The 23,891-nt window shown below is 38.7% G+C and overlaps 1 protein-coding gene and 1 pseudogene across 8 annotated transcripts in view; both read left to right on the top strand.

Annotated features, from left to right (window-relative positions):
* Positions 1-23,891, top strand: part of SBNO1 (strawberry notch homolog 1) — a 58,575-nt gene that overhangs the window by 11,772 nt on the left and 22,912 nt on the right. For 6 of the 8 annotated variants that reach the window (XM_032654591.1, XM_032654592.1, XM_032654594.1 and 3 more), the window contains 16 exons: positions 3,904-4,004; positions 7,831-7,927; positions 9,176-9,336; positions 12,392-12,525; positions 12,714-12,804; positions 14,301-14,462; positions 15,727-15,862; positions 15,944-16,049; positions 16,185-16,338; positions 16,800-16,982; positions 17,533-17,630; positions 19,360-19,511; positions 21,151-21,348; positions 21,988-22,155; positions 22,254-22,429; positions 22,899-23,030. In XM_032654591.1, the coding sequence (XP_032510482.1) occupies positions 3,904-4,004; positions 7,831-7,927; positions 9,176-9,336; positions 12,392-12,525; positions 12,714-12,804; positions 14,301-14,462; positions 15,727-15,862; positions 15,944-16,049; positions 16,185-16,338; positions 16,800-16,982; positions 17,533-17,630; positions 19,360-19,511; positions 21,151-21,348; positions 21,988-22,155; positions 22,254-22,429; positions 22,899-23,030 (2,249 nt within the window). The remainder of the gene's footprint in view (positions 1-3,903; positions 4,005-7,830; positions 7,928-9,175; positions 9,337-12,391; positions 12,526-12,713; positions 12,805-14,300; positions 14,463-15,726; positions 15,863-15,943; positions 16,050-16,184; positions 16,339-16,799; positions 16,983-17,532; positions 17,631-19,359; positions 19,512-21,150; positions 21,349-21,987; positions 22,156-22,253; positions 22,430-22,898; positions 23,031-23,891) is intronic. The other 2 variants (XM_032654590.1, XM_032654589.1) reach the window with 1 other exon arrangement.
* LOC116739016 lies at positions 14,653-15,216 on the top strand (annotated as a pseudogene).

Genomic DNA, 23,891 nt, shown 5'->3' with positions numbered 1-23,891 from the left:
CTCTAGAGTGCAGGCTCAGTAGTTGTGGCGCACGGGCTTAGTTGCTCCGTGGCATGTGGGATCTTCCCAGATCAGGGCTTGAACCCGTGTCCCCTGCATTGGCAGGCGGGTTCTTAACGACTGTGCCACCAGGGAAGTCCCACTTGGGGATCTTTGTACAAAAACAGAGTCAGATTCAGTAGGTCTGGGATGGGGACCAAGATTCTGCATTTCTCATAAGCTTTTAGAGGTGCTGTTGCTGGTGGTCTTTGGACCATGCTTGAGGTGTAATGGGCTTTAAACTGATACTTCGCTACTGTAACTCTTACAGTTTTATGATTTTGCTTGTCATTAGCTTCATTGTATGTCAGTAGTCGTGTTTTTTAGTCAGTTTTCTTTTAAAATATATAAACTTTCATTGTAATGAAAATGAATAGTAATTCACTATATTTTCTTTGAAGAGTGAGCACTCAAAATACTTTTTTAATAATAGCTTTACTGAGATAATTTACATACCATTGTACCTTTTAAAGGGGTACAATTCAGTGGATTTTAGTATATTCACAGAGTTGTGTAACCATTACCACTAGCTAATCCATAATGCTTTAAGTGTAGGTTTAGATCTAAAGAGAAAAAGCTCAACAGTGATTTGATCACTCTTTTTTAGGAATTCATTTATGCATAAACACTATAAATTTTACAGTTAATTTTTCTTCTCTGGAGTGGCTTTTTTATTGCTCACTTATTCAAAAGATATTTATTTATTTATTAATTGCCACACTACGAGGCATGTGGGATCTTAGTGCCTTGACCAGGGATTGAACCCATGCCCCCTGCAGTGGGAGCACTGAATCTTAACCGCTGGACCGCTAGGGAAGTCCCTGTTCTAGGATTCTGAGACTATGGCTGGGAAGAAAACTATTGAAATTTCTGCCCTCATAGAGCTTGCATTTGAGTGGAGAAAAACAGACAATAAACAAAATAAATGAAGTATATAGTATGTTAGATAGGGGTAGGCATGTGGAGAAAAATAGAAAATGGAATATGGGGCAGGAAGAGGTTGTATTTAAGTGGAATGCTTAGAGGAAGCTTTGTGTTTAGTGTAGTAAGGTAATTTTAAGGGTAAAATAGAATTTTTTTTTTAACTTTGGCTATATCAAATTTTAGTAGTATAGTTTTAGAAACTGAAAAATGTGAACTATTTTTTCTTTTTTTGGCTGTGCCACTCGGCCTGCAGGATCTTAGTTTCCCGACCAGGGGTTGAACCTGGGCCTCATCAGTGAAAGCGCGGAGTCCTAATCACTGGACTGCCATGGAATTCCCAAAATGTGAACTCTTAAGAGGGATATTCTTTCCTTCCTTTTTCCATTGAGCTAAATAGTATTTGACTCCCTGCCTGGTGATTTATACTAATAACTAATACATAGCATCCCACTAGGCTCTTGGAATGGGGTGCTGGATATTGAATAGAGAGTTCCTCCTTCCAAACAGCTGCTTTATTTTTCCAATTGAGAGAGATAAGTTTTAACACCTGATACATAATTTTGTAGCAGAATTGATTGCTGGGAAGTTCTAATGTGCTTGTGTTTATAGAGTAGAGGGCCAGGGACTTCCCTGGTGGTCCAGTGGTGAAGACTCTGCACTCCCAATGCAGGGGGCCTGGGTTCAATCCCTTGTCAGGGAACTAGATCCCGCGTGCCACAACTAAAGATCCCGCACCTGGCAATGAAGATCCCGCATGCCACAACTAAGACCTGACTCAGCCAAATAAATAAATATTAAAAAAATAATAACAAAGTAGAGGGCTGGGGCATTCTAAAGGAATGAGCAAGGAGTGTTTGTAGGTGATACAGAACTAACTTTGTCTTCAGTGACAAATGCAATTAAAAATATCAGATAATCTAATCTTTGAGTCCATACCTTTGTGCCTCTTGGCTGTAGTTTTACTCTTAAGGTTATTGTCCTGAACTGACTGGAGCCTGGCAGCTAGATGCCCATTGAGAAATTATTTTAACTGTCTCAGGATTGATTTCCATTCTGTGCCATGGAGAGCAGGACCACGGCCCTGACCTAGCTGAGGTGCAGGGCAGCATCTGGAATGGCTCCTGGGAGACTTAGGGGTGATCAGCAGTTAGTAGAAGCTGCTTTTCATTAAAGTCTTTGGATTTAATGAGGAGAAAGACTGCTGCTGTGCCATCGTGAGGAAAGAGTTTAGAGAGCAAAACAAAAGAGCTTTGGAGCTGACCGAGTAGTATCTAGTACAGTAACATCTCCCACATCCAGTATAATACTTCTTAAAAGACAAGTCAAGGCCATCCTTGTGTGGAAGGCTGAGAAATTGTCAGACTAGACCAGGGCTGAAAAAGAAACATGGTAAGTGAATGCCGAAGATAAACCAACTTTTGTGTTGTAGGAGAGGGTCATCTTTTTACTGAAAGGGAAGAATGTTAAAAGTATCAAACTGCAAAGAGCGAGGTTTTGCATGTTCTCTCTCTCTCTCTCTCTTTTTTTGGCCGCCCCGCATGGCTTGTGGGATCTTAGTTCCCCAACCAGAGATTGAACCCAGGCCCTCAGCGGCAGTGAAAGCATGGAGTCCTAACCACTGGACCGCCAGCGGATTCCCTGCATGTTCTCTGCCCCTTTTGGAGCCCTTAGCCCTTTAGGTGTCTCTTTGGATTCTGATCTCTCAGTTGAGCTCCAGTCCTGTAACTCTTTCTATGAACTGTTCAGTGGCTCTCCCACAGTTATATTAAACAGATCTGTGCTCCTAAGTAAATTTATTATCTCTGTACCAGCTTCCTTATTTTGCTAACACTTTTATCCCAGCCATTTTGTAGTCCCAAGTGACAGGCCACCCAAATACTCCCTATCTTTTGGTAGAATACATAAGGTCATAATCTGTTCTCCTGGTGTAATTTTCACACTGTAATTGCAAGAATACCAGGTACTGGGAGTGCTTCAGGTATACTTGGAGGATGGAGGCTAGTTACAGGGGCTCAGAACTCCTCAACCAAGTAGTTCCTTTTTTAAAAAAAATAATTAATTAATTAATTTTTGGTTCTGTTGGGTCTTCATTGCTGTGTGCAGGCTTTCTCTAGTTGCGGCGAGTGGGGGCTGCTCTTCGTTGCGGTGCGCGGCCTTCTCACTGCTGTGGCTTCTCTTATTGCAGAGCACGGGTTCTAGGTGCGTGGGCTTCAGTAGTTGTGGCTCGCGGGCTCTAGAGCGCAGGCTCAGTAGTTGTGGCGCACGGGCTTAGTTGCTCCGCAGCATGTGGGATCTTCCCGGACCAGGGCTCGAACCCGTGTCCCCTGCATTGGCAGGCGGATTCTTAACCACTGAGCCACCAGGGAAGCCCCGTAGTTCTACTTTGATTGATACTTTGATGGAGAGGTTCTTGTGCTATATCTTAAAAGAGTTTGCAAACCACTGGTATAGAAGAACAGGTTCATTCTTTGGATCTTTATTCTGAGGGAAGACAGTAGAGTTCCCCAACTTTTTTTTTCCCTTCCAGAAATAATTATTTTGCCTTGAAAGTTAGTAAGTACCTCCAGATCAGGTGCGATTGATTCTATCTTGGTGATAATACCAGGTTTTGCACCAAGTGAAGTGTCACAGAGTAATGCTGGCTGTGGGTAATTGTTTTGAAATAAACTGCCAAATAGCGTTCTGGTTAAGGTGTCTTTTTGATAAATAATTTTCAAATTTCCTGTGCACATGTTTCCTTTTAAGTTGTTTTCTAATGTTAATTCTTACCTCCGTAATGACATATAGCGTGAGTATTTTTATCCTTATGCTTAATTTAAGTTAGAGATAAGCAGATTGGTATTCTTTGGTTTGTGAAGTGGGTAAACTTTACTGAATTTTTTAAAAACTGTAGGAAAATAGATATTTTGTTATAAAATGTACATTATTTCTCCCCCTCAGCTGATGTAAGCAATGGCACAGTAAAGAAAGAGTCTTCTAATAAAGAAGTAGCAAGAATATGGATAAATGACATGAAAATGAGGAGTTTTTCCCCGACCATGGTGAGTTTCAAAAGCTATATCTGTATTTTTGTGTGGTATGAAAGTACACTTGGCTAAGTGTAGCCCTCAGAAAACTTTTTGGGGTGAAGGGGAGCTTCTAAGCTACATAAACTAATGAACAAGCATTAAACCTCACTGGAATAAATTAATATATGCTAAACAAGGTGAATATAAGATACATATTTGATAGATACATATTTGATAGATAGAGTATTATACAAAGTACTGACTCTTTTCTGTTGTGAATTTCATCTGGTAAGTAAAAAGGACAATGTGGAGTAACCAAAAGTATTTGATAATTATGTTCATTTTAGGATTGAGCCTTATTATATAGCTGGTTATGGGATGTCAGATCATATAATGGTTTAGTTGTGAGTAATTATATGTTAACATTATTTTTACATTTAGGAAATGCTATATGCTTCAGGTAAATTGATTCTGTGCGTGTATTTAATAATTACGCAGTGTATAACCCTGCCTCTGTGTAGTGGGTTTCTGGCTCCCCATTTTAATAAACATATAATTAATGCCACATGGTTTAAGTAGTAATATAAGGTACAGCAAGAGGTAAATAGTGATGCTCGCAATAGGGCTTATGAGTTTGTAGGAAGATGAGACTCAGATGGCCTAGGAGGACTTCACTTTTTTTTTTTTAATAAATTTATTTATTTGTTTGTTTTTATTTTTGGCTGTGTTGGGTTTTTGTTGCTGCGCATGGGTTTTCTCTAGTGCGGCGAGCGGGGGTTACTCTTCATTGTGGTGCGCAAGCTTCTCATTGTCGTGGCTTCTCTTGTTGCAGAGCACAGTCTCTAGAGTGCAGGCCCAGTTGTTGTGGCGCACGGGCTCAGTTGCTCCGCGGCATGTGGGATCTTCCCAGGCTAGGGATCGAACCCGTGTCCCCTGCATTGGCAGGCGGATTCTTAACCACTGCGCCACCAGGGAAACCCAGGACTTCATTTTATGGAGGCAATGTCATGGAGTTTGGGTGTCGAGTCTGGAGAGACTTTGAGAGGGCATTTTAGGAAGGGAGCTACAGCATTAATAGGCACAGAGGAGGTGGTAGCTATATGCTTAGGATACTTGGCTTGCAGGAAGAAATTGGAATGGTTGACTGGGGGCTCTGTGGAGGGTCCTGAATTGAATTTGATGGACTTGGGACTTGGAGCAGCACCAGTGAGGCCCCTGGAAGTAGAGGGACCTGTTAGTGACTCAGGATGTGTTGGGAAGAAGAGACAGGTTAGGAGGTTGGTTAAGTAGTCCAGAAGGGAAGTGATAAGGAACTAAATGTCAGGGATTGCAAAGGTGATTGGAAAGGATGAGAGGAAAGGAAAAAAGAAAGTAAGAGGGGACTGCACATAATGATACCAGAGGATTGGTAAGACGGGGAGTGAAATACAGAATTGGAGAGACAGCAAAGCAACCTGTGCCTGAGGTTTTGAATGGGGACCAGGAGAACAAGTGTTGGCAGTATCAGTTTACTTAACAGTTGAGTGCCAGCAGCTTACTTGGAAGTTGATTTTTGGAAAATAAGAATGCATTTTTCTTTAAGATTACTTAGTGCTCAAGTTCCCAGTCCAGCCCGTGTTGCCCATAACATGCCAAAAGTTCTATATTGTCCTAGGAGTTAAGAGACATCTAACAGATTGCAAACTGGTAGCCTGTGGACGAAAACCAATTGACAGGTGTTTTGTTTGGCATCCACATTATTTTGAAAATTTTTGAATGTGTTGCAAACACATAAAATGCTGATTTCCAGGTTCTCTTGAAAAATAGGAGTACCTGATAATCCTGGGCCCACATTCCTCACCTCGCGTTAACATGCTTAGAGTTGAGTAGTGAACATCTACTTTGTATGTTGGTCACACATTCCCCGTGTACCACAGTACCCTCCCCTTCATTTATCTCCTTGACCCTAAGCTTGGTGTCAGTTGCCATTTTACATCCAGCTGGCTTAGACATAATTACTTGTCTGATCCTTGGATTTTGTGACCGTATTGTGTTACCACCTAATCCTCCAATTATATACCTGCGGTATACATTTTTTAAAGGTAGGGAAAGACAAGGTAGAGGGAGAAAGGTGGCTGGTCATTTAGCACAGTGCGCATTCCTATTTTACAGATGAGGAAAAGGTGCAAAGGGGGATGGGCAGGACTCAGAATGTAAGTAATTTGCCCAATGCTACACAGATAACAGCAGAAGTGGGGTCTGGGTCTGTTTCTTTGGCCAGCCCCATTTCATCTCTTATTTCTGAAACTGGATTTTTATTTTGGCATACTTTCTGAGAACATTCAGGTTTTCTTTGGATTTTTTTTCTAAGGACTCCATGGGTTGATGGCTGGATGTTTATCTCACATCTCCCTTTTCTTTCCCACATTTATTGAGCATCTATGTGCCATCATATGCTGCTCTAGACTAAATAAAAATAAATAAGTAAAATAAAAATAAAAGAGGAGCCTGACCTTACATTTTATTTATTTATTTGTTTGTTTTTAAGATAAACTTGTTTTATTTATTTTATTTTTGGCTGCGTTGGGTCTTCGTTGCTGCGCGCGGGCTTTCTCTAGTTGCAGTGAGAGGGGGCTACTCTTTGTTGCGGTGCGCAGGCTTCTCACTGCGGTGGCTTCTCTTGTTGCAGAGCACGGGCTCTAGGTGCGCAGGCTTCAGTAGTTGTGGCATGTGGGCTCAGTAGTTGTGGCTCGCGGACTCTAGAGCGCAGGCTCAGTAGTTGTGGCGCACGGGCTTAGTTGCTCCGCGGCATGTGGGATCTTCCTGGACCAGGGCCCGAACCTGTGTCCCCTGCATTGGCAGGCGGATTCTTAACCACTGTGTCACTAGGGAAGCCCTGATGTTACATTTTAATGCCATGTGTCCTTGGCATTACCTGTAGGTCCTGACTAGGTTTTCTCTTTGTCCTTCTCCTCTCTTCCTTGGTATACTGGGTCCCACAGCTTCTTCCCTACATTCTTCCTTGATCAAGCCCACATTAATAAAGAGCTTCCCTTTATGGTTTACTGATAGTGAAAAGCAGCTTTTTCAGGCGCTTCTTAGTCCCCTATTCCTTCCTGCCTCTACCTCTTTAAGATTCTGTAGAGAAACACAAGGTAACATGACTATATTGACCATTCACTCACTTTGCCTGGGGCAGTCTGGGTTTACTGCTGTTTTCCTGGTGTAAGTTACTAATAACTCCTCATTTTATTCTCAGATGTGCTGACGTTTGGAGAGTAGGTGATATAGGATTCTGTATGATTGTTGTTGTGTCTGTGGAGACACAGATGTCTGAAGTAAATTCTCTGTCTTTTAGAAGAACCTTTAAACTCCAGAGTTTTCTAGGGTTTTGGTTTTAGGATCTAAGGGAAAGAAACAGATGAAGGTAACTGAGAAGAGGGTGGGATGTGAGACTTAAAGAGAGTTTCTGCCCGTGAGAATGTAGGACGTGCTGCTGGGGCTCATCCACCTTTTCTCTCCAGACCCCTTGTTCTTTCTATTCCTGGAACTGCAATGAAGATTGAGGACTGGAGGTTAGACTTCTGGGCATCAGGGAGGCTGGCAGGTAATATTGAAGGGGAAGGTAGTTTGAGAAGGTGGTGGAGCCCTGTGGTGACCCATTTGTGTGTTTGCGATGAGAGCAGGTCATGGATTATCTCTGCTTATCTTTGGAGGAGCAGGGAAACCATAGACTCTGACCCAGATATTAGGGAATATAGAAGTGGTATGTCCTGTTTCCAAGATTGAAGATAGTGGGTATTCCTACAGAAGAGTTTTTCTGTGTGTTGGCTGGGCCTCCAGTTTCTGGACTTAGTTGATTTTGCTGTCTCTGTTACAGAAGGTCCCTGTTGTGAAAGAGGAAGATGAACCAGAGGAAGAAGATGAAGAAGAAATGGGTCATGCGGAAACCTATGCAGAGTATATGCCAATAAAACGTATGTCTTTGGGATTTGTCAAAATAATGAAAGACTTCTGGGTTCCTTTTGAACTTAAAAAACTGCCACATACATTATTATGTATTAAGATCTATCCATGTTGGGTACCTCAGAATTTGATAAGTGTGAGCTTTGTAGTGTTTTTTTTTTTTTTTTGCGGTATGCGGGCCTCTCACTGTTGTGGCCTCTCCCATCGTGGAGCACAGGCTCCGGACGCGCAGGCTCAGTGGCCATGGCTCACGGGCCCAGCCGCTCTGCGGCATGTGGGATCTTCCCGGACCAGGGCACGAACCCGTGTCCCCTGCATCCGCAGGTGGACTCTCAACCACTGTGCCACCAGGGAAGCCCTGTAGTATGTTTTAAACTAGAATATGTTTTAAAATAGCTACATGAAAATTCTGTGAGTTTTTTAATTTTCCTACAGAAATTCAGAGCTTTGCTTTGGAATGAAGTCTTTTAAAACCAGGAGTGAAAAGGCTTTTTCCTTTCAAGTTAATTTTGCTCATATCAGCAGTGATTATAAAATCATAGTAAATTACAGAAATGTAAACACGTATCTTAGCTTTATAGTTTATACAGCTTATCTAAAGCAAATTATAAAAACATGGGAATCTTAAAAATAAAATCTGCTACTATTCGAATTCAGTGGTTTAAATTAACACCATTGCTTCCTTTTTTCCCGTAATGACCATGATTCATTTTTTTAGTGGCCAATGTATTAAGTTGAAAATGAATAATTTTTAGTTTTTGTGTAAAATTTTTCACTTTTTCATTTTATGGGGGTAATAAGATGGAAAAAAATCTATGGCTAGAATTTTTCTCTCCTATCTGGCTTTCTATAAAAAGTCACCAATAAGATCACTTAAACTAAAAATCTCTATTTACCAACTATGTATGGATTCCAAGGTCCCATACTTTCCTGGTTATTTAAAATGATGTCTTTAATCTAGGATTATGTTCTGTTACTACTGGAGAACCTGGTGGTATGAACTGCGGTGGTGTTTTTCTAGATCTTTTTAATCAGCAAGTCTCTATTTAAACCATAGGTAGTTGATAAATAGGTAATTTTAGTCAAATTTAGACAGTACTTTACCATCAGTCAGTGACTTTATATAGGATCCCAGGGTGTACAGTTACTTCTTATTATATTTTCTCTGTCAGGAGAAATATTGCAATATCTTATGATAAGACTGGGAAGTGTTATTACTTAGAATAATTAAAATGAAATATTTTAAAATTTTTATTTAGTAAAAATTGGCCTGCGTCACCCAGATGCTGTAGTTGAAACTAGTTCTTTATCCAGTGTTACTCCTCCTGATGTTTGGTACAAAACGTCTATTTCTGAAGAAACCATTGATAATGGCTGGTTATCAGCATTACAGCTTGAGGCAATTACATATGCAGCCCAGGTAAGCTGTGTAATTTATAACTACATACAGTTTTTATCTTTAATTTTAGTTCACAATGTATAGTTGTTTTAATTCAAAGTTAAGTTTTCCTTGCATGAAAATCTTATGAATGTGATTTTTATAGAAGTTTTATGTGTTAGAAAATTAAAGGGGTAGTGTGGATATGGGGAATGTGTTTCTAGTGCAAATGATAAATTGTCATAACCTTTTTGGAATTCACTGGGAACATGTATTAAAATTAAAAATACCTATATCCTTTTACCTAACAATTCCATGCGAGTCTGTTTCATAGAACTATTAGATAAGAACATATATATATATAAGGCTATCTGTTGCAGCTTTTTTTCCTCCCAGTGGCTAAAAGCTAGAAAAGATTTGAAAGCTCCCACCCTTGGGGAGTGATTGAATAACCTTTGGTATTACCATACGGGTGTTTTACCAGCTTTTATATTATGTCAATTGTCTTGAAAGGATTTCTGAAATACTCCATTTTTGTAAAATAAATAGGCAACCATCCCCCATATTTATGTTTTATAAAAAAGTTTGTATTTGGTTGTACAGTCCTTGAAAAATTATGGAAGAATACTCACCAATTTTTTAACTTTAATTACCTGCTACATATGAGGGTAGCAAGAAAAAAATACACAGACCTCAGAGATAGGGCAGGTTTGGTTCCAGACTACCACAGTAAAGCAAATGTCACAATAAAATGAGTCGCATGAAGTTTTTGGTTTCCCAGTGCATGCAAAACTTAGTGTTTGCACTGTAATGTAGTCTGTTAAGTGTGCAATAGCATTATGTCCAGAAAATGTACATACCTTAATTTAAAAACACTTTAATGCTAAAAAATGCTAACCATCATCTGAGGCTTCAGCAAGATGGGGGGAGGTCTCGCCTTGGCGTTGATGGCTGCTAAATGATCAGAGTGGTGGTTACTGAAGGCTGGAGGGGCTGTGGCAGTTTCTTAAAATAAGACAACAGTGAAGTTTGCCGCATCGATTCACTCTTCCTTGCACTAATGATTTCACTGTAGCATGCCGTGCTGTTTGATGGCATTTCACCCACAGTAGGACTTCTTTCAGAATTGGAGTCAGTCCTCTCAAACTCTGCCACTGCTTTATCAACTAAGTTTATGTAATCTAAATCCTTTGTTGTCGTTTCAACCATCTTCACAGCATCTTCATTAGGAGGAGAGTCCATCTTAAGAATCTGCTTCCTCCACTGAAGTCTTGAACCCCTCCAAGTCATCCATGAGGGTTAACTCCTGTTAATGTTGGTATTTTGATCTCTTCCCATGAATCATGAATGTTCTTAGTGGCATCTAGAAGGGTGATTCCTTTTCTGGAAGGTTTTCAGTTGATTTTGTCCAGATGCATCAGAGAAATCAACTATCTATGGCAGTTACAGCCTTACAAAATGTGTTTCTTAAAGAGTAAGATTTGAAAGCCGAAATTACTCTTAGCTCCATGGGCTGCAGAAAGGCTGTTTTACAAAGCAGGCATGAAAGTGACATTGATCTCATTGTACATCTCCATTAGAGCTCTTGGGTGCATTGTCAATGAGCAGTATTACTTTGAAAGGAATCTTTCATTCTGAGCAGTAGGTCTCAACAGTGGGTTTCAAATATTCAGTAAATCATGTTGTAAACAGATGTGCTGCCTTGTTCCATTTGTAGAGCACAGGCAGCGTAGATTGAGCATAATTCTTAAGGGCCCTAGGATTTTTGGAATGGGAAATGAGCATTGGCTTCAACTTCAGGCCACCAGCTGCATTAGCCCCTCATAAGTCAGCCTGTCCTCTGAAGCTTTGAAGCCAGACATTGACTTCTTCTCTCTAGTTATGAAAGTCCTAGATAGCATCTTCTTCCAAAAGAAGGCTGTTTCATCTACATTGAAAATCTGTTGTTTAATGTAGCCACATTTATCGATTATCTTAGCTAGATCTTCTGGATAACTTGGTGAAGCTTCTGCATCAGCACTTGCTGTTTCACCTTGCAATTATGTTACGGAGATGACTCCTTAAACCTCATGAACCAACCTCTGTGAGCTTCACCTTGCAATTATGTTACAGAGATGACTCCTTAAACCTCATGAACCAACCTCTGAGCTTCAGAGTTCTTCTGCAGCTTCCTCACCTTTCTCAGCCTTCGTGGAATTAAAGAGTTAGGGCCTTGCTCTGGATTAGGCTTTGGCTTAAGGGAATATTATGGCTTGTTTGATCTTCTTTCGAGACCACTAAAAGTTTCTTCATGTCAGCAATAAGGCTGTTTCGCTTTCTTATTGTTTGTTCACTGAAGTAGCACTTTTAATTTCCTTTAAGAACTTTTTTTTTCATTCACAATTTGGCTGTTTGGAGCAAGAGACCTGGTATTCAGCCTGTCTAGGCTTTCAACATGTCTTCCTTATGTTGTAATCATTTCTAGCTGTTGATTTAAAGTGAGAGACATGCAGCTCTTCCTTTCACTTGAATGCTTAAAGAAGCCATTGTAGAGTTATTAATTGGTCTAATTTCAATACTGTTGTGTCTCAGGGACTGGGGAGGCTGAAGGAGAGAGAGAGAGATGGGGGAAATGGCCAGTCAGTGGAGCAGTCACAATACACACAACATTTATTAATTAAGTTCACCATCTTATATGGGCGGGGTTCATGGCAGCCCGAAACAATTAAAATAGTAACATCGAAGATCACTGATCACAATAACAAATATAATAATAATGAAAAAGTTTGAAATAGTATGAGAATTACTAAAAAGTGACTCAGAGACACGAAAGAGCAACTGCTGTTGGAAAAATGGCACCAATAAAATTGCATGATGCAGCGTTGCCACAAACCTTCAATATGTAAAAAATGCAGTATCCCCTGAAGTGCAGTAACAGTGAAGCACAATAAAATGAGGTATGCTTGTATAGTTACGTAAAGAAAGTATCCACACTAAGCCAACTACATGCCATTTCTATAAAAACAGAGAATGTTAATATATGACTAAAACAAGGTATGAAAGACTGATTGCCAAAATATTTAAAGGAATAGATAATTACCAGCGTTTTCTTTTTCAGCAACATGAAACATTCCTACCAAATGGAGATCGTGCTGGATTCTTAATAGGTGATGGTGCTGGTGTAGGAAAAGGAAGGACAATAGCAGGAATCATCTATGAAAATTATTTGTTGAGTAGAAAAAGGGCTTTGTGGTAAGTGCTAAAGACTGGCTGTGGAAGCTTTTGTTTGTGAATAATCCAGCATATGGGGATGGGTCTTTGTGAGTAGGTATATTTTTTTGAAGTGTCAAGGCCTGGGTTTATTTATTCCTGAATATTGCTAGAATGATGGGATTTGTATTGAATTTGTGTGTTTTTCTTTTCCCTTTTTTTTGTGGCAGGTTCAGTGTTTCAAATGATTTAAAGTATGATGCCGAAAGAGATCTGAGGGATATTGGAGCAAAAAACATTTTGGTCCATTCATTAAATAAGGTATGAAAGTTTTCTATTCAGTTGGTCATTCAATAAATATTGACTTATCTGTGAGATGGGAATAATAATAGTTTCTACTTCGTAGGGTTGTTAAGAGGATTAAATGAGTTATTTCACAGAAAGCATAGTGAGTGCTAGCCACTATTGTTGGTTTTCGGATTACTAAGTGTTAAATAATGTGCTAGGTAGGGTTATGTAGTGGCAAACAAAATAGGCATTGTCTGTTTTTATGGAGTTTATTCTCTTACTCTTCAGGGTTTTTCGTTTGTTTGTTTTTGTCTGTTTCTGAAGTTACTGTATATGGGTGAAACTCATATACTTATGAGTATAAGGGTGTAGTGTGATAAAGCTATATGGACAGGTAGTGTGCCCATCGCATCATATAGAGAGAATTGTGATTTGGACACTGGTTTAGATATTTGTACATTCAGTGGACTTGTATACCCGTACCTGTGTTCATGTTAAAACAGTTCTGTCAAATGGAAGAAAATGTGTTTCATTATCTAGAAAGCACAGTTCAGTGTTCATTTAGCAAATCTTTATTGACCTCCTACTATGCAGCAATTCCTGGAGTCACATGGGTAGAATAGACAGACCTAGTTCCTGCAGGTGCTTCCTTGCTAGCCCTTTGAAAAGAAGTAAATGTAAATTTACTTTCCATGCGAGTCCTAAGTTGCTTCAGTGTTGAGTCCTAAGTTGCTTCGGTGTTGTTGCCCTGCCCAGTGGCTTTTTTTGGGTGAGGGTTACTGAGTGGTTTGTTGGGTTAAGTACTGTGTCTTGAATGACTACTAGCAGTTCAAAACTAAAACATGTAAGGGGCATCTAGAAATATTTTTGATTTCTAAATCAGCATAATTGAGGAAGACCACAGTAACTATTAATCATAATTCTTATATATCCCTCAGATCTTAATTACAGTGCTTTGCATGTAGTAAATGCACAATAAATATTTGTAGAACGAATATTGTGACCTTTTCTTGGGGAGTTTGGTTTGTAATCTTTTTTTTTTTTTTTTTGCGGTACACGGGCCTCTCACTGTTGTGGCCTCTCCTGTCGCGGAGCACAGGCTCCGGACGCGCAGGCTCAGCGGCCATGGCCCATGGGCCCAGCCGCTCCGCGGCATGTGGGATCTTCCTGGACTGGGGCACGAACCCGTGTCCCCTGCATCGGCAGGCAGACTCTCAACCACTGCGCCACCAGGGAAGCCCTGTAATCTTTTATTGATGATAGACTTTTTTGAGACTTTGATGAAAACTGGATCCTTGTACGTTAAAGTTATACACACACACACATAAACACACACGAGAGGGTTCATGTGTGTGTGTATGTATGTGTACGCATGTGTATGAGAAATTTTGTGTATGATCTTAAGAGGTCCTTTGACTTTCCTGAAGCCCATCATGGTACCACCAGTTTCCTGCTGTAGAAATCTGGGTGGGATAAATATTTTAGAGACTAAAGTGTATTTATTTAAGTTCTTCTCTTTTCTTTTTTAGTTTAAATATGGAAAAATTTCTTCCAAACATAATGGGAGTGTGAAGAAGGGTGTGATTTTTGCTACCTATTCTTCCCTCATTGGTGAAAGTCAGTCTGGTGGTAAATACAAAACGAGGTTAAAACAACTCCTACATTGGTGCGGTGATGACTTCGATGGAGTGGTATCCTTTGCAACAAGTTTTATAATTTTTAATGACACAAAGTATAACACACAGGAATTCTGAGGTTAAATAAAAAGACTGCTGGAATGAGAGCATTAATGATTACATAGAGTCCAAGGGAGTCAGAAAATTGATTCTGTTTTGTAGCTGTCATATAGGAGGCCAGTATTTAAGTTCCTGCTTTAGGAAAATGTTAATAGGTATGGGACATGCTGAATACTATATTCCCTTCTTAACTTAAGTGATTTCCAAACTTATTTGCTCATAGCATACCTTTTACTATCCTGCATGAGGATCACCAGTTTTTGAAGTACTGATTAAGTTGGTTATCAGTTATGCTTCTATTTAACAAAATTTGCTCAAATTATCTGTGTGGTGGACATTTTTAGCCATAGTGGATCCTTTCGTTCATTCTAATTAAGAATTAAATATCCAGTTAAGGAGTGACAGTGCCGTAAGGTGGCAGCCACCACGGGCTCGGACAGTTTATGAAAACTGAATATACAGCCTTAAGATAGAATGTGGACCTAAATACCCAGAAGCAACCCCCTTTGTAAGATTTGTAAGAAAAATTAATATGAATGGAGTTAATAGTTCTAATGGAGTGGTGGACCCAAGAGCCATATCAATGCTAGCAAAATGGCAGAATTCATATAGCTTCAAAGTTGTCCTGCAAGAGCTTCGATGCCTAATCATGTCCAAACAAAATTTGAAACTTCCTTAGCCGCCTGAAGGACAGTGTTACAGTAGTTAATCAAAAAGAAAAACCACAGGCCCTCCGCTACCCACCTCCCATTCGATTCAAGCAGTCTTCATTTTCTGCAGTAGTAAATTTTCTAGATGCCAAAAAAAAATTAAATATCCAGTTAAGGTTAATGCCAGATTCAGTGAATGCCTCTGTGGCTGGGGGAAGGGGGCTGTGGAGATCAAGGAGAGGCACATAGAGGGCTTCGTTGATATTTGTGATCTTACAGAAAAAGAAAACCATCTGAAGCAAATATGGCAAAATGTTAAGGTTTGACAAAACCAGATGATAGGTATAGGTATGTGGATATTAGTAAAAAAAAAAAAAAGTTAATGCTCAGGGGCTTGTTATCAACAGCATCCCTCCCCCTAATAATCTTGATTCTTTTTTTTACTCCAGCTACCATCCCAGAAATCTTGGATGTTTCCCAAGTCCTAAGTGAAATAAAAGTTAACTCTTCCTGAAATATTGGAGACACTTGCTACTAATGTGACATGTTCCTTAATTTACTCCTTACAGATAGTGTTTGATGAATGTCATAAAGCAAAAAACTTATGTCCTGTTGGTTCTTCAAAGCCAACCAAGACAGGCTTAGCAGTTTTAGAACTTCAGAACAAATTGCCAAAAGCCAGAGTTGTTTATGCTAGTGCCACTGGTGAGTAGTTACATATTTAAAAGAGAGAGATACATATGTTATTTTTTCAGCTATAATATGTTTTGTCTGGGGGTTTTTCAGGTGCTTCTGAACCACGAAACATGGCCTATATGAACCGTCTTGGAATATGGGGTGAGGGAACTCCATTTAGAGAATTCAGTGATTTTATTCAGGCAGTAGAACGGAGGTAATGCAATTTACAGTATACACTATTTGTTCTCAGTAGCAATCTAAAAGAGGTGTTATTGCTAAAATCTCTTCCATGTATGTTAAAGCTCTACTATATTTAATGATAGTTACTGTGTGTTTTAATTTTATTCAGAGGTGTTGGTGCCATGGAAATAGTTGCTATGGATATGAAGCTTAGAGGAATGTACATTGCTCGACAGCTGAGCTTTACTGGAGTGACCTTCAAAATTGAGGAAGTTCTTCTTTCTCAGAGCTATGTTAAAATGTATAACAAAGCAGTCAAACTGGTGAGCATGTTTTTATTAACTCTTAGTACTTTTAATGTACCTGATAATGTATCTGTTAGCCAATTTTGTCCAGTCAGGAGTATATTTTGTCCAGTATACTCCTGTCAGCTCACAGGAGTATATTTCTGCTATAAAACAACAGATAAATCACTGGTTCCTTATTTTCCCAATTTTCTCTTTGTTAAAGTAATTTATAAAAAATAGCCATTTATTTTGGTTGTATAGTTTTAAAAATCACAATGTAACTGTTTCCTAAAATGACTGCATTAGTTAATAAGAATTTTGGGACAGCTCTATGTGAGCGTCCTAAAAAACATTTGTTTAGAGATTCCCAAGTTACTGAAAATGCTTTGTTGAGTTAATGTTAAATGGTGTCTTGCACTTTATTTTGATTGAATTAGTCATTTTAAAATCACACTCAAAAGATTGAAATATCTAAAATGTTGATTGTGCACCTTCAGTGGGTCATCGCCAGAGAGCGGTTTCAGCAAGCTGCAGATCTGATTGATGCTGAGCAACGAATGAAAAAATCCATGTGGGGTCAGTTCTGGTCTGCTCACCAGAGATTTTTCAAATACTTGTGCATAGCATCCAAAGTTAAGAGGGTTGTTCAACTAGCTCGAGAAGAAATCAAGAATGGAAAAGTAAGTTGGAGAATGCATTAACAAGTTCATCTTTGGTTATGTGTTTTAGTCTTTTGAGTGTTGAGGCTTTCTACTTAAAAAAGCCTTTTCTTTCTAAAGGGTACTTGTAAAAACTATTAACGTAGTAAGACTTTAAAAAATGCATTTTTAAGATAATAAAAGCAATACGTGTTTATAAAGAATTTGGATAGTTCAAAAGTATAAACAAACATCACTATAATTTGGCTAACCATAGATGTAACAACTGATAACACATGGATATATATATTACATTAAGGTGTTTTCCTTTTTGGTAAATACATATTTAGTTAAAGCACAAAGAACTGGGGCAGGGGCTTCAGTAGTGTCCACTGTTGTAATACTGTTTCCTAGCTAAGTGTATTACATGTAGCATGTCTCAGATATATGTAGAATAAATAAATTGGTACACACATACAGTAATGGGTAATTCTTGTTTGAAATCTTTTTTTAAACTAAATATTTAAAATATGTCTTAAGAAACACATAGATATTTTTATTTATAATTAATAATATTCTTTTTTGCCTCCAGTGTGTTGTAATTGGTCTGCAGTCTACGGGAGAAGCTAGAACATTAGAAGCCTTGGAAGAGGGTGGAGGAGAATTGAATGATTTCGTTTCAACTGCCAAGTAATGTTTATGGTTTTGAGTTTTTACTTAGATTAGTTTAAATGTTGGCATTTCTTGGAGGCAAAATTTTTGCGTTTTAAAGTTTTTCTGATTTTAGTTTTTATGGTCCTGTGTATGCATAACAACATGTCTATTGGAAAACAATAACATAGAAATGCTGAAATGTTAAGTATTTTGACAATATTATGTCCAGTATTTGGACTAACTGAAGGACTTGATTTTTGTTTGTTTTGTACATCTTGGAAATCTGACAGCTTGGTTTAAGATACTCAGTTTTGTTTTGGCTTTGTGTATTGGAAACTACCATTATCCAGAGGAGCAATATAGTTTAGTTTGCCCCAGTTTAGTATGCTCTAATATAAACATTGCAAATAATCCTGAGATAGTCAAAAGAGATTTTTAAAATGTTTTTAGACACTGGTTTTCAGTTTGTTTGCCTAACAGACGGTTCTAACTCTGGTACCAAAAAACTTTTGCTGCCATGCTATCTTTTGCCTTAGGGGACACATTCAAGTGGCTCATTTTAAGATAGATATAACTTAAAACTACTTTTAAAAGCAAAACATGGCACCTGCTAACCTGTATCTTTCCTGTGCTTGCCTGCCTAGTATTGCCTCTGAAATGATAGGCACTAGTTACAGGGAGCTATTAAGCAGTTGAAGTGGCTAGTCCAAATTGAGATGACCTTTAAGTATGAAATAGACACCAGGTTTCAAAGACTTAAAGAAATATAATGTAAAACATTTCATTGATTACATTTTAAAGTGATATGTTAAGTTAAATAAAATATTATTAAAGTTAGTTTCACAAGTTTTCTTTTACTTTTTAATGTAGCTACTAGAAAGTGTAAAAATTGTGCTTGGCTTGCACTGTATTTCAGTTGGACAGTCTTGGCCTAGAATATTAAAATTCATTTGAGCTGGATTATCAGTATTTTGTAAGATTGAATAAAATGTACTTTTCATTTTTTATTTTTTAAAAATTTATTTTATTTCATTTTTATTTATTTTTAAAATATTTTCTTGGCTGTGTGTGTCTTCATTGCTGCACGGGGGCCACTCCTCGCTGCAGTGCACGGGCCTCACATTGCGGCAGCCTCTCCCGCTGCAGAGCACGGGCTCCAGGCACGTGGGCTTCAGTAGTTGTGGCACGTGGGCTCAGTGGTTGTGGCTGGCTTGAGGGCTCTAGAGCGCAGGCTCAGCAGTTGTGGTGCATGGGCTCCATTGCTCCACAGCATGTGGGGTCCTCCCGGACCAGGGCTTGAACCTGTGTCTCCTGCATTGGCAGGCGGATTCTCAACCACTGTGCCACCAGGGAAGCCCCAAATGTATTTTTTAGTAAGACATAGATTTTATTATTTGTAACTCTTGCATGTACCTGAAAATGGAAAATATATGTGAAATAAATTGGTTAAAGGATTGTTAAAGTCCTTTACATTCAGAATCCAACTCTTTTGAATCACTTGTTGACTCGAGTCACTGATGTGCAATTTTTCTTCATGGAGTCTTCCTCTGTGCAGCAGTTCTGAAAAAGAACCAGGAACCATTGGTGCTGAGTTCCTAAGCCAGCTTTACAGTTATGTGGAGTTAACCTACTTTTGATATCCAATTTGGAAATGCTGCTAATCAAGTATACTTATTTTAAACAAATACATTCATTAAGACTTTATGTATAATAAACTATTTTGCATACTGAGCCACTAACTGTCACTTTTTCTCTCTTCGAACAGAGGAGTGTTGCAGTCACTCATTGAAAAACACTTCCCTGCTCCAGACAGGAAAAAACTTTATAGTTTGCTAGGCATCGATTTGACAGCTCCAAGTAACAACAGCTCACCAACAGATAGTCCTTGTAAGGAAAATAAAATAAAGAAGCGGAAAGGTGGGCACTTTTCTTTAAATGGTGCTGGAAGTAGTATAAATTTGAGCATCTTGATGCAAGCTGTATTTTGGGAATGTACTGCCTTCCTTGAATTGGCTCATGTCGTTTTTTTTTTTTTTTTTTTTTTTTTTTAAAGGAAGTGTCTTTCTTCCTCCCTCCCTCCCTCCCTGCCTCCCTCCCTGCCTCCCTTCCTTCCTTTTTATGGCCGCACCACATGGCTTGCGGAATCTTAGTTCCCTGACCAGGGATTGCACCTTGGGCCATGGCCATGAAAGCACGGAGTCCTAACCACTGGACCACCAGGGAATTCCCTTGGCTCATGTAGTTTTTGAATGCACAAGTAATCCCATTTTAAATTGGGGCTTTAACGATTTGACTGGTGCTGAGTAGGCACTGTATCGAGCACTGCACACACATGATCTCATTCAACTTGCAAGGGACCCGTATGAAAGTAGGTTATGTTTTTTCAGTTTTATAGGCAGAGGAAGCTAAGGCACAGAAAGACTAAATGGTTAAGCGATATCCCCAGGTTGGCACAACTACTGGGTGATAAATGGGGAACCAAAATCCGGGCCTTTCTATTGTCAATGCTGTGTGAGTGTGTGTGTGTGTGTGTGTGTGTGTGTGAGTGAGAGTGTGTGTTTATATAGTCTTCTTTAAAGAGACTTTTGTTAGTTTATTATTTAATTATTAGGAATACACTCATCTTTGTTTGTTAGACATTTTATAATAATACAAACTTGGGTCTGTGTTTAGGTGGTTACTAAGTAAGCTCTTTGACTTTCAGAAGGTAACTTCTCAGGCTCTCTTTCTCTAAAATGGTGATAATAACTCATTATATTGTGAAGACTGTCATACTGTGTGTTCTAAACACAGTGCCTGACACTTTAACCTTACCTTTCATCGGTTCTAAGAAATGCTTTTTTTTCCTTACATTTTTAATATGCCTGAAAGTAGGTTGGCTATTATAATATAATTGACAGTATTTTTTAATTTTAGTGGCACAAAAAGTAAAGCTGAGTCCTAGAGTCAGTAACAGAGTAGTCAGATAGATAGATGGTCATGTTTCCCTTTTTTGAATTATGTTCTCACCATCATTAATATGTGAACATTTTAATGTTCTGCTTAGTTTTGGTTGGTTTATTCCAGATATCTTTTATGAATATTCAGTAAGATAATTCAGATCAGCACCTTGTTTGACTTTTAAAAATGTAGTTTTATAGATTAGTTTTTTTAGTATTCCATAAAGTATTTGCATATTTTATAAATCTGTAATTATTAGGCCTCTTCTCTCAACCTGATACACAAATTGTGACAATGCCAGAGATTCTGTTTCATCTCTGTTGTCTTGAGATGTTTATTTTGAAACTTGTGCACTTGAAGGCTGTCTTGCATTTGTACTTATGTACCTGATTTCTTCTTAAGAATAATTGAATATAACCTGATTTCTTATAGGAATCCAAAAGGCTAGCTCTTGTTTATGAATTTTTAATTGTTCTTATATACTTACACAAATGCTGTTTTTCTTCATTTCTCATTTGAGTTAACTAAGTGTATTAGCTCATGAACTAAATGTAACTTCCTGGATCTTTAGAATAGTGTGTTTGGGCTGACTCTCTTGTTTGGGGTTTGAGGATAGGTGAAGAAATAACTCGAGAATCCAAAAAAGCAAGAAAAATAGGTGGCCTTACTGGTAGCAGTTCTGATGATAGTGGAAGTGAATCTGATGCCTCCGATAATGAAGAAAGTGACTACGAGAGCTCTAAAAACATGAGTTCTGGAGATGACGATGATTTCAACCCATTTAGAGATGAGTCTAGTGAGGATGATGAAGATGGTAAGTTCATGAATCTATTAAATGTAAGCTGAAGGATAGTTATTTCTGTGTATTTGTTTGTTTATTTATTTTTGGCTGCATTGGGTCTTAGTTGCGACAGGCGGGATCTTTTGTCGTGGCGTGCGGGCTTCTCTCTAGTTGTGGACGCAGGCTGCAGAGCACATGGGCTCTAGTTGTGGCACACGGGCTTAGTTGCCCTGTGGTATGTGGGATCTTAGTTCCCTGACCAGGGATCAAACCTGCATCCTCTGCAATTGGAAGGCAGATTCTTAATCGCTGGACCACCAGGGACGGCCCTATTTCTGTGTATTTGAAATGGGGTATTGTACTAAAACCTTTTTTTTTCTATAGAAATCATCACACAGATTCTAATCTTTGCTTGGTGGCAGCTCCAAGCTTGTCTGTCTTCTGGAGGTTCAGCATATTTATGTGAGATCATGACCTCAATTTTGTGCACTTAAGTTTAACCTCAAACCATGGAATTTACCTCATGGTTTATGGGTGTACTGGACCTCTGAAGTTGGTGGTGGTTTACAAGTTGTCGCTCAACAATACAAAAAAAAACAACGGTTGTTTCCTTTGGAAATTCTGTACTTGTGTTAACAAATGATTTGATACGTGTCTTTCCTTAATTTTCAGATCCCTGGTTAATCAGAAAGGACCACAAGAAAAACAAAGATAAAAAAAAAAAGAGAAGTATAGATCCAGATTCTATTCAAAGTGCCTTATTAGCATCAGGTCTTGGATCAAAACGACCTAGTTTTTCTTCTACACCAGTAATTTCACCTGCTCCTAACAGTGCACCAGGTATCCATGTGGAAGCTTGCTTTGTCTGTGAAATGTACTTTTAAACAAAACAAATATTTACACTTTGTACTGATTTTTAACAAATGTACTTCATCTAGCTAACAGTAACACCAACAGCAACAATAGCCTTATAACAAGTCAGGATGCCGTGGAAAGGGCCCAGCAGATGAAGAAAGACCTACTTGATAAACTAGAAAAATTAGCTGAAGACCTCCCTCCTAATACCCTGGATGAACTTATTGATGAACTTGGTGGCCCTGAGAATGTTGCTGAGGTAAATATGACTTGATCAGGGCTGTGTCTCTTCTAGGTAATTTTTTGCCACTTTCAAACCCTTTAGAATAAGTGATATATTTGGTATCATCATATAATTATCTAATATCCTCTATTAGATCTTAGAACCCTTGTTCTACTCTAGTTGTCATCCTAGAGCAAGTAAATTCCTGCCCCTATTATCTTGAGTATCTGCCCCAAGACACGGATCTCTGTTATTGCACCTGTCATGCAGGCTTTGTTATCATTGCCGCATGTCTGTTTTCTCCCCTGGAATTTGAACTTTTCAGAACCAGGCACTGTGTTGCAATGTTCTCTCTCCCCCAGCGCCTGGTGCAGGACAGGTTGCACAGTACATGCTGGTTTCATTATCCCTTTCACCTCCCACCAAGTTTCTATGATGGGAGCCCTGAGCTTCATGCACCATAGTCAGCTACATTAATTGTAAGTGACGCTGTTTGGCTTTGCAGATGACAGGCCGCAAGGGGAGGGTTGTAAGCAATGATGATGGAAGTATATCTTATGAGTCAAGATCTGAACTTGATGTCCCTGTGGAAATACTAAATATCACGGAAAAACAAAGATTTATGGATGGAGATAAGGTATGTTTTTCTGGGATGCTTTTTGGCGAAAAGAATAATGCCCATACATTTGGATTAATCTTTAGGTTTTTTCTTTTAATATAACTCATGTCTTTTGAATGTTCTTACTCTATTTTTTTTAAGTAATTACACATAATCACTGAACATTTTACATGTTTTCATTATTTTCTTATAAATTGAATGTGGTGTTTTGTGCATAGAATTAGATGTAGCTCTTGATAGCTTTGGAGGCCTTTGAAGTCTTTAATCAGAATATTAAATTGTGTTCTCTCAGGTCATCTTAGTGGCACTATACCTAATGCTACACCCTAGTGTCAGTGTAATCTTTTTTTTTTTTTTTTTTTTTTTTTCAGTGTAATCTTGAGTCTAGAAATATATTTAAGCACATGCCCCGATTACTGGGATCCTTTGATCTTGCTGTTTATTGTCTTGCTCTGCCATGTCCTATTGAGACGATTTACTCTGAATGGTCGTAGATTACACTTGCGTAACTGACCACTGCAGAGGTCGTGGTCACCTTCAGAGGCCCTTTCTGTATGCTCTTATTGTTAAGTAAACTTCATCAATTTTCAGATTCTCAGATCAGTTCTTCCTCCATCTAGTTGGAATTGCTATAAGCGTTTTGCTAAAAAATAGGTAGGAGCACCACTTCAACCTCCTTCCTTAATCTAAAGGGGGTAGAATAAAATCTTATCTCTTTATCCACATTTTGCTTTGTATTTCAAAATTTTTTTGCCTCTGCAACTAGAAAATAGACGGTAGTTATTACCATTATCAAAGTTGTCTTTTATATGTATTTAAAAGCTCATGTTACATATTTTAAAGATTATAGGTAGAGGTATTAGTTATTTTAAGTACTTG

This window comes from Phocoena sinus, chromosome 14 (assembly GCF_008692025.1).
Source record: "Phocoena sinus isolate mPhoSin1 chromosome 14, mPhoSin1.pri, whole genome shotgun sequence".
Taxonomy (NCBI): Eukaryota; Metazoa; Chordata; class Mammalia; order Artiodactyla; family Phocoenidae; genus Phocoena; species Phocoena sinus.
Note: the sequence above shows the minus strand (reverse complement) of the source record. Positions and strands in the feature narration are given on the sequence as shown.